We start from the raw sequence: 10,491 nt of genomic DNA, 5'->3' as shown, positions 1-10,491 counted from the left end.
ATGAATGACACTGATGAACGTAATCTATGCTTGTTGAGGTGAGAAGTGTTGTCTTTTATATCAAATACGAATATTTAGTGTAGTGAATAAATAAATAATGTATTGTGTCCTGAACTGAGGTGTAACGGCACATGTATTCATTGTTGGATTTTTTGGAAAGGTACAAAGGTGTACTGAGTTCCCGCACGGAGCACATTAAGTGAGGGACAGGAAGTGTAACTGTCTAGTCATGTATTCATGCGTCTACTCTGTAAACAAATACAGTGCTGCCCAGTCTTTGGAGACTGAAGTCATGGCTAGCAACAGTGCTAAGAATAAACCAGAGTCCGCATCACTGCACTTCCGGAAACGTTGTTTTCAGAATTATGTTTGTTAGAAAATTACCTGACAGGAGTTTTTAGGTTTCATTTGAAAAATCATTAAAGTTGTTTACACAAAAACTAAACAGTTTTATGTGTTGCATTTTGTTCCTTTACTGTACCAAAAATGAACAGAAACATGATCTTAAAACCGAGGTACATACCGAATCGTGATTATGACGTACCGTTACACCCCTCGCTCTGATGGTAGATAAAGTAAATAAAACTAAACCTAAATAAAGCAAGCACTTTAAAAGACAACAAAAAACACATTTTTGTAGATTATTCATGTACAAAACAACAAAATTGTTCATTGACCTTCGTTTATATTGGTCAAAATCTGTATTTTTCATATTGTTGACAATAATCTCACAAATGGAAAGAGAAAGGGAGGCAAAGAAAGAGCCACTATAGAGGATCTAGGCAAAGTGAAAAATAAGCGAGCCATAGCATAGCTGCCAGTCCCATATCCCCCAAGTGTTAGTAGAGCAAAGTAACAAAGCAGGGGTATATCAAACAGTGCAGATCTTCGCTCGTGCATTTGTTTTATTTATCTACTATTGTATGTCACAACCTTTATGACCAATTATTATGTGTTAATGGTGTCATTGTACTTGTCATAATAAATGAGAAGACAAATTTTACAATGTAATGTGTTATATAATGTGAAGTTTCTGCCCAATGATCACCGATCACCAGTAATGTGTAAAAATATGTCAACAATATCTTAAACAACAACTCCTTTAGAGTACAAATTAAATAAAATCTTGACTTACATTTCTTGTCACTCTTCTCACTCTGCATGAGAAAGTAGATGAATTATAGTTATGTGAACAATATTTAATTCTTTACTGTAATACTGCATAAGGACATTTTTTTAAAATTACCTCATCATCCACATCTTGGTCTGAATCAGACTCCTTTGAGAAGGAATAAAACAGACAGCAATAACTCTAACTAACAAAGAAATTACAGGTTAAAAAAATTGATTAAATGAAATTCACTGACCTTTGAGTATGTTGGCAGCGTTATGTTAAGGTTGCAGATTGCATTGTGGTTCAGACTGCGGTATGTGCGTGGTTCTTTCGTGAAGGAAAGGCGGCCGCACGGCTCCTGTGCTGTGTCCCTAATCTGTGCATCAATTCCAAAACATCATTAAGTCTCTGAGAACATTGGTTGCAATTTTAAACATGCAAAACCTTTTGTGTTGGCGTACTTTAATGAAGAGGGCTAATCTGTTCTCTTTGAAAGCAAAGAAGCTGAACACATGATGCTGTCCACTCTTGGTAAGAGGCACCAGATTTCCAAAACAGTCAGCAAATATTGGTTTTCCTTCCAGGACCTAAGCGATAATATGACAAGTGTTGTCATTCTATGAACACACTAACAAAAACTCTGCCCGTCTCATCACATTGTACCTCAACATCTCGACTACGAGCAACTTCAGTGAAGTTCTCTTGCTGCTCCAGTGTCTTGTCCATTTTGTCATCGGTCATGCAGAAACAGCGCAGTCGTGCCTCAATGGGGTCTAAAGTCTTTGCAAAGATGACGAACTTGGCCATGTATGGGACACAAATGATCTCTCTGTACAACTGAGAGGCAAAACTAACAGCATCCTGAACCTGTCGGCAGTCTATCAGCCAAAACCTAAAAAGATGAATGACGCTTACAAGTTAGCAGGGTGTTCATACTAAGGTGCATTTCGACACTTAATAGCTTTACCTTGCTGACACATTGGTAGTGAAGGAAACGCACTGATTAACAAAGGTAAGTGGTGTAGAGCCGGTGATGTCCTCCCATTGAGCTGGTGTTGTCCCTCCTGAAACAAACAACATTTACTGTGCTTCATGTGCCAGAAACATGTAGCTAATGTTTCTAAAGACATACATGTACTGTACGTGGACATACCTGTAATACTGCAAAGCAAACGTAAGGTAGGCGTCTCCCCGCTATACACTGATCCAAGCCCTTCATTGTTTGAACTCTTGGGAATAGGGATTGTCATGGTGATTGGTTTATGAAATTTCCGTCTTCTTGGTTCCAGTGTGACAATTGGACTGAATGTCGCCTTGTTGCCAAGGATCTTTCTCACCACGTCCACTTCAATGGGCTGAGCCTTAAACATGGGCCAATGCAAAATGCAAAAATGTGTCAGCATTTGGACCACAGGATCTAAAACCAAATAGTTCAGTAATGTACAGACCTGTAGCCCAACTCGGATCTTCTTGGTAAGGGCTCCCTCAGGGAAGACGGCCTGGACCTGAGGAACAAGAGTGCTACTGAGGACGCCGCCCTCTGGACCGATCAGATGACTGTCCTGCTTTATCCGAGACACCACAGCAAAATACTGCGGAAAGTCTCGCGTGATGATGCGGCAAATTCTTTTTTTCTCAAGCTCCTCGGGGGAATCCAGTTCTGTGAGTGACATGGGATACAGTGTGGATCATTTCTGTACACTCTTGTTGTAGTCATAACCACAAAAAGTAAGCTCCAGTAAAGACCAAGACTGAAGCCATGCAAGACCAAGTCAAGAACAACATCGGTCTGGTGACCAAACCCTATCTTGAGTGCTACAACACTAACATACACTGGAACCTTGACGTTTGAGTACCCCAGGGTTGTACACTTTACCAGAATTCGTCACCAATGGAATTATTTCCATTACTTTCTTGATTTCCATTATTTGTCTCTTTATCCAAACAGATTGCAGGTCAACCAGCGTTCTGGGACCACAAGATTGGTATAACATCAGTGACTCATTGAGATCACTTACTTTCATCCATGCCATTAAGTATCTGGTTGAGTTCCTCTTCAGTGAAATCACAATGGTGCTCCCTCCAGTTTTCTCCAGTTTCACTCCTCAAGATGACCAACTCTCTCTCAGTGCCCCTTAGAGCAGCAAAATGTGGGATCTCCACAATCACAGGCCTACAAGAAGCAATATATTGAATTAAGTAAGTAATTAATGAGTCGAGTTATACATTTTAAAATAATATCAGGTGGAAATCATGCAGCGTGTAACAGAAAACATTCACAAAGACACTTTTTGAAACATTAGTTTTATGTTTGCACACTGTGCATTAACAAGTAACAAACGACAAAACAATATCTGGGATTGTATAAAAGAAAATATGAGGATAACAATAAAATCAAGAACAAATAAATCAGGCAAAAGATCAGCACATTTCAGACCTGTGCTTCAAAAGTGCAGTTCAAAAAGGCATAATTTTAGTCTGAACAAGTATGGGAGGGTTTGTTTGAGGTACCACTTTATTCCTCAATGGAGCTGTAGTGAGAAGGAAGCTGAATGAAGAGACACTTTTATGTCACTCGATTGAAACTAAGGAAGTGGAATAATTAAGGGCGAGACGAGGCAATCAGTTAAAGAGACGAGACGAGACGAGATTTCAACATTTTTAAGCAAAGTACAATGAAAAAATATATGACTGGACAAACAGACTTTTTAATTTAACCGAGTCATAAAAGAATTTTTTAACTGTACTAAAGAGCAGCATCTCTTTTGCGATGCAGCAAAGTACACTTTCTGTGAGTGCACATGATTTGGATATGAGATCTCGTGACACCCCTCGGAATAATACACAAGCTCATCCTCAGCACAGCTTTCAATTCGGATGTTTAACTTGGACATGGAGGTGGCTTGTTCAGACAAATTATACTGTCATATCACAAAACAACTTAGGCAACGTAAAAAAACAACAACGTGGAAACGTGGAAAAATATTGGTAATCATGTGACCAGATTTTTGGGGTGTGGCAGGGTGGGCCGCCACTCATGGTCCTACCCGAGGAACTTGGTTCCTGGAGGACCCAGTTGCAGGATGCGACTGACCAGGCTCTCGCCCTCATTCAAAGGGGGCGGAGCCGTGGGAAGGTGGAGCTTACTGATCCAGTGAGCAGCACAGGAAGGAGTGAAGAAGACAGTATGAACACACCAGCATAAAACCACTCCCGCAGATACTTACTGTACACACACCCCAACAAGCACACACTCTGACACACACTTACCCCAGGAACTGGGCTCCGGTGGGTCCCACTTCGATGATGCGACCAGCCAGTCCCTCACCTTCCACCATTGGGGGCATGGAGGCCAGGCGGTGTCTCTTTACCAGCCTACATGTCACCCTCGTGGGTGCAGAACACTTCCTTGGTGGGACGATGATTCTCAAGCCGTTGTGACGGCAGCCACGCATTGCCCCGCCCCTTGCATCTACCATGAAACTGACCAGAAAGCTAAAAGAAAAGTGCAAGACAAAATTAGCATAAAAAAGGAGATGATGTATAATCATTTTTTTGGTTATTAAAACACCATGCAGACAATGTAACTGGAAAAGGGAGCAAGTTCCATCATTATCAATAGAAAGGCATCATCATTCATGGCAACAGTTGTCACTTTCGGTTTCATTCCACTCCAATTGCAAGCATGGCAAGCAAAGAACAAGATTCTCTCAAGAATCACTGGGCATGAACAGGTAGTCTTCAGGCTGTTCAAGCGGTCACAGTTCTACCAAACTGATGATAAAACCACAACGCTGGAGATGATGTGTCACTATGAAATAAACACACACTCTGAAGGTAGACTTTGCACTGCTCCATAACGCAGACATATAAGTTATTGCGATGTTGCATTAAGTACTATGAAGAATGAAATATTTTGTCATTTTATGTTTTATAACAACAATATTTTTCAATGGATTGTTGTTGATGGTGTTAAATTCCAAGGTGAATGAATGTGTAGTGTCTCAGTCTGAGCGACTCTGGACCTGTTTTGCTGTTGTTAGCGTAAGTCACTGTTGACAGTAAACTGTTGTGGTGACTTTTTTGTGTCACCCTTTTATTGACAACATCCAAAACAAAAATTAAAAATGCTGCTTCATGAAAAATATCTCTATTGGTTCTGCTAATTTCAATCTAATTAATGGCCAGGTACACACACACACATAATTTAACAATAATAATAATAAAAATGATACTGAGCATTGAACAGTTTTGATACAGATCTTCTATTGGATGTTATTATATTGGTATTGGTACAATACATCATATAGTAAAGTTCACAGTTCCACATGTCCAAAAAGGTATAGGAAGAAGCAAAGCTTGTTTAATCCTACCCCCTCACTGTTTCACATCAATTGCATCAATTAGTTCACTTCCTGTATTCCAAATGTACTCTTTCCCAATTTTAAAACACATAGGCAGTATAACAGTGTGGTACAATAGGAGTCAGGGTTTATAATCACTGTAAATACATTATATAACAGTTATAACAACTAACACTAAACATCAAATGTTTGTACTATCGCTCATTTTAGTGCGTTGTTTGAGTTCTTCACTCCATCGGTTCCATAATTTAATTCCACATACTGATATGCTGAAGGTTTTGAGCATTGTTCTTGCATATAAGTGTTTTAAATGTACTTTTTTTTAAAAGGTTGTATTTCTTCTCTCTTGTTGAGAAGAATTGTGTTACGTTTTTGGGTAACGGGTTATTGTTTGCTCTATGCATAATTCTAGCTGTTTGAAAGTTCACTAGATCAGCAAATTTTAATTGTGATTTTAGGAATAAATGGTTTTTACCTCTATAAGCCGCATTATCAATTATGCTAACTGACCTTTTTTATAGTAAATGTAGCGAGTGAAATGTACTTTTCTAGTTATTGTGCTATTTGTATTAATATTGTGAAGATACACTGTACCTGCACCTCACCAGAGGTTCTGGTGAGTGTCGTGTCACATATACAATATACAACACATCAAATTACAATCAGCTGTAATTACCTGATCTGGGAAAAATATTTAGGACATCTACAGTTAACAAGATGGAACATACAAACTCGTGCAATATCAAAGCATGCGTTAAGCAGTATGCAGATGGAGGAACGTTGATTATTAATCAATAAAGCCTGATGAGTAAGAAAGAAGACAGAGGAGAGGAGGCATAAAGAGAAGGCAAAATAAAGAGTATCACCTGCTGTTGTCATGGTCTAGGCAAGGAGACGAACTGCTAGAAGCAAAATACAACAACACACGCAATCACAGATCACAAAAGACGAGTGTGTGCACACAGAAGCAACGGGACGATAAAGAAAAGAAGAGAAAAATAATTAAAAGAGTGATTTCAAGTGAGAAATTAAAATACACAAAGTAAAAATGTGTAAGTGACATATACACACACACACAACTTATAATGACCAACAAACATGGATAAGCCTAGCTGCAGTGCCACCAGTAACCAGGGTCATCATACCCGGAGTGTAGCAGGCTGGAGGACAGCACCACATTATCAAGATGCTCGGCCCCCCAGCTCAGGCGGAACGAGTCCTTCTCGTGCTCTCTCGACAGAGCTGACACCTAAAGACAAACGGTTGTCTTAAATTATCATAAAGGGGCGTTATTTTCTTTCAAAATATGGCCTGCGCTGACCTGGTGGCTTGTGATCATATCCTCAATAAGAATGTCATCCCTCTGATGGAAGCTTTGGTGCTGAGGCCTGTTTGAAGAGCATGGTACATATTTAATACTTTGTGGAGATAACATCTAATACTAACTATATATAGTGTTTTATAACTATATATACAGGTGCATCTCAATTATTTAGAATATGGTGCAAAAGGTATTTCAGGAGTACAACTCAGATAAACCAAAACTCAACTTACGTCACAGGACTACCTGTACAATATTGAACTCTGTGACAATTCTTTAAATGTTATGACATACTGGATTTGTTTTATTTTATATTAGCTGTAAACTATAATGATTAAAATTATTAAGAAATGTTTAGTTGAAATATTTTACTCCGTGTGTACATAGTGACTCTATAAAATATAAAAGTTTAGTTTTTTGAATTGAGCTACTGAAATAGATAGATAGAAGATATTCGAATTCATTGAACTGCACCTGTATATACCTGTAATTAAAAGTCATTACCGTACGTGTGCTATGATGTTAAAAGTAAAAGGTGACGATGGTACCTGTCCAGATTGTGGCTCATGTAGCTGAAGCTGTCCAAGTAGTGTCCTGGCAGAGAGTCATCTCCAAGCTCACGCAAGTCCTCTGCTCTCAGGTATTCACTGCCGTCACCCGTCATTGTGTCCTCACCTGCACAGTAGACATGTTTGAGGTGTAAGGAAGTTCTCCATCTGTGTTTGCATGATTCCTGAGCTAACAGGAGTTTATTATTGTGAGTCTGCTGTGTTTATGATTGTTAGTTCAGGAAGTCTAAAGCTACTGTAGTGACCCAAATGTAAGACAACCCCGAATATAATACAACCTTTTTCAAGACCCATTATTGGAAATATACCGTATTTTTTTAACCAAAATCAAAGACAAAAAATATATATTCAAAATATATATTCAATATCAGTAAAATAACTATACAAGTGGTCCTTGGGTTGCAGTGTTTTGTTGTTACATCGCACTCCCATAAATTAATGAAAAACTTAATTTTGGTCCGTAAACACTCAACCCATTCAAGACCCTAACCCGAACCCTAACCTGCATATCAGTGTGTCTGCTCAATATCGTTTACAGAATTTTTTAAATTTGGAGAATAAATACTGTGATATTTTTATGAACGATTCTTTCATTTATTCCCCATCTTTGAATGGCTTCCTCCTCCTTACAATCTCCAGTGCAGTCACAAGGCTATAGCATCTGGAGTTCACTTGGGAGCCTTCATCCACTTCTTGAAAGTATGTTTGCTCTGCTCAACCTTCCGTAGTAGATCCAAAATCGCTCCCTTACGCCCATCTGCAGTTTGGTACTTTTCAGAAAACTCTAAGTGCTGGTTTTAAAAATGTCTTTTCAACGTTAGATTTTTTGTTGTTTGCCAATTTCTCACCACAGATCAAGCACACGGGTGGATAAGCCAGCTTGAATGGCAGTGAAGGGATATACTGTATATCCATTCAGAATTAAACTCCCTATTTTCTTCCGATATTTTTCTTTTTAGGGACGTATTCATGCTTACCACGGGGGTAGCACACTGTTAAGATGACTTTTTAGTTTCTCGCTGGCTGAACAAACTGTCCCCTTCCCTTGCTCATACAATCAGCAGTCAGAACGCAGTGTGAGTCGGATATTTCAAACTCTTTTCGAAAACGCACATTTCCTCTGCTTCGGTGTTAAAAAAAATAAAATCACAGAGCTTGATGTGGGCGCTGCAACAAGGAGGCTGAAGAGCCACGGGTTGCCAACCTCTGATTTAGGTATAAGATCCGACTTACACCAAAACTTGACTGACATCACAGCCTAGAAACGGAACTCGTTCGAACCCGAGGACCATCTGTATTTATATAATTCAAGAAACAACATATTGTGGTTAAAAAGGAGGAGAACAAACACCAATTTTACAAACTGGTAATAGTAGATAACACATATTAGTTTAAGTGGGCACACCAGGCAGTTAGATTAACTCAGCCATGTTGCAGCAGTACCTTCCAGCTCAAAGCAAAAGTCATCTTCAAGCCCCAGAGCTAAGAAACACAACTCTTTTAGACTTACAAAGCTACAGTATGGAACCACAGTATGGAAAACGTGGAGAATAATGGAACAAAAGATCAAGCGTCAACTGTGCAGTAGGTTCCTCACCTTCTTCATCAGATACGTCAAGTATTTCCGTCATGGTCTCTGGCACATTGAGTTTGTGTTTCTCTGTGACCGTCTGACACACAAAGTCAGAAAGAAGAATCAGATAATAGAGAAACATTGGAGTGTAATTTAGCGTTAAAGGATGAAACAATTTAAATGCCTACTGTTGTGGTAGTGATGACTTCTTCAGTGACTACTTTGAGTGTGTCCACCACTGAGATGTAACCCAGACGTCTGGCGATGGATAAGGCTGTGTTTCCATTCTAAGATGAGAACACATCATTCAGTTTTGTTTTGTTTTTTTCTCACAAAACAGTTGGTTTTTCTGTTCTTATCACCATTGTGGTAGCGCTGGGTTTGGCCCCGTGTTGCAGCAAAACATTGATAATATGTGTGTTCCCTTGTTGTGCTGCCTGGTGGAGTGGTGTGTATCCATTCTGCAGGATAGATGGTGATGGTTTTGTTTACCGTGACACCTACAGTAGAAAGGCGTATTTATACAGCTATTTGGATCTTACCTTGGTTTTGGCATTGACACTGGCACCTTGCTGTAGCAGGAAGTTGACCATCTTGGCGTTTCCATAATGACAGGCTACTATCAGAGGTGTGTAGCCAAGCTGATGTGTAGACAAAAGAGTGTTATATTAAGATCTTCACTGCATGGTTTGTTGTTTACTGTGAGTTCACTGAGATGATGTTTTCATCATATTTGTTAGTGAGCAAGCACTTGTTTGCCTTTGTCTGCTGGTCCAGGTTGGCATCATGTTTGGCCAATACTTCTGCAGCACTGACTCTGTCCTCTTGTGCTGTGAGATGCAGAGGCGTCAGTCCACTCTGTAACACACAAAGACACTCCAATCAGTAAACTGTGTGGCTGCATGGCTTACTAACATTTAGTTAGGCGTTTTGTAAGTACTGTGATCTTCAGGAGATGCCATAAAATCTTCTTTGCATCATTATGTTACTGTCCATGATGTTGCTTTTGGTATTTAAGGAAAAAAAGTTCAAAATTAGGTAAACTAAATTAATGATTATGGTTAAATAACGCCACACGGTGGCATAGTCAGGAGATCCGGAAGATCTGGATTTTAATATCTATAGATGGATGGATGGTTAAATGGCGTGTAAACTCTTCAGTAGTAATAATATAGTAATAGAGTTTGACCAAAACCTTCAAAAAAAAAAAATCACAATTTTTTATACTACTGCAGAAGGGTACCAGTGATGACAAAGATGAAAAGGGTGATGATAACCATAAAACAGGGAATAGCACTTATTACAAAGTTGGAAATCGGTACACGTCTCTGTCATGGCTGCTCAGTACAATATGGCTGGAGCAACAATAATATAAAAATTAAAAAATGTAATTTTTAGGTGAAGAGACTCACCTCCCAAGCACAGTCATCTCCCTTTTTACTTCTGTTTACAGTTGTGTAACAGTTATGAGTATTAAAATTTTACTTGAAAAACATTGCCTGTACAGTTAATAAAGGTTCGATGATGGTGCATTGACTCAGTAATATTTA

General features: G+C 39.1%; 1 protein-coding gene across 7 annotated transcripts in view; it reads right to left on the bottom strand.

The window, feature by feature from the left end:
* LOC129182783 (ankyrin-2-like) overlaps positions 1–10,491 on the bottom strand; it is a 104,857-nt gene that overhangs the window by 41,124 nt on the left and 53,242 nt on the right. For 3 of the 7 annotated variants that reach the window (XM_054779289.1, XM_054779291.1, XM_054779293.1), the window contains 20 exons: positions 9,701–9,799; positions 9,484–9,582; positions 9,304–9,402; positions 9,130–9,228; positions 8,966–9,038; positions 7,348–7,474; positions 6,800–6,866; positions 6,624–6,727; positions 6,345–6,380; positions 4,385–4,609; positions 4,162–4,260; positions 3,133–3,287; positions 2,563–2,774; positions 2,268–2,475; positions 2,082–2,178; positions 1,778–2,006; positions 1,576–1,701; positions 1,368–1,490; positions 1,247–1,279; positions 1,136–1,157 (listed from right to left, as the gene is read on the bottom strand). In XM_054779289.1, the coding sequence (XP_054635264.1) occupies positions 1,136–1,157; positions 1,247–1,279; positions 1,368–1,490; positions 1,576–1,701; positions 1,778–2,006; positions 2,082–2,178; positions 2,268–2,475; positions 2,563–2,774; positions 3,133–3,287; positions 4,162–4,260; positions 4,385–4,609; positions 6,345–6,380; positions 6,624–6,727; positions 6,800–6,866; positions 7,348–7,474; positions 8,966–9,038; positions 9,130–9,228; positions 9,304–9,402; positions 9,484–9,582; positions 9,701–9,799 (2,332 nt within the window). The remainder of the gene's footprint in view (positions 1–1,135; positions 1,158–1,246; positions 1,280–1,367; positions 1,491–1,575; positions 1,702–1,777; positions 2,007–2,081; positions 2,179–2,267; positions 2,476–2,562; positions 2,775–3,132; positions 3,288–4,161; positions 4,261–4,384; positions 4,610–6,344; positions 6,381–6,623; positions 6,728–6,799; positions 6,867–7,347; positions 7,475–8,965; positions 9,039–9,129; positions 9,229–9,303; positions 9,403–9,483; positions 9,583–9,700; positions 9,800–10,491) is intronic. The other 4 variants (XM_054779290.1, XM_054779295.1, XM_054779292.1 and 1 more) reach the window with 4 other exon arrangements.

This window comes from Dunckerocampus dactyliophorus, chromosome 6, assembly GCF_027744805.1.
Source record: "Dunckerocampus dactyliophorus isolate RoL2022-P2 chromosome 6, RoL_Ddac_1.1, whole genome shotgun sequence".
NCBI classification, from domain to species: Eukaryota; Metazoa; Chordata; class Actinopteri; order Syngnathiformes; family Syngnathidae; genus Dunckerocampus; species Dunckerocampus dactyliophorus.
This window is presented reverse-complemented; position numbering and strand designations above follow the sequence as displayed.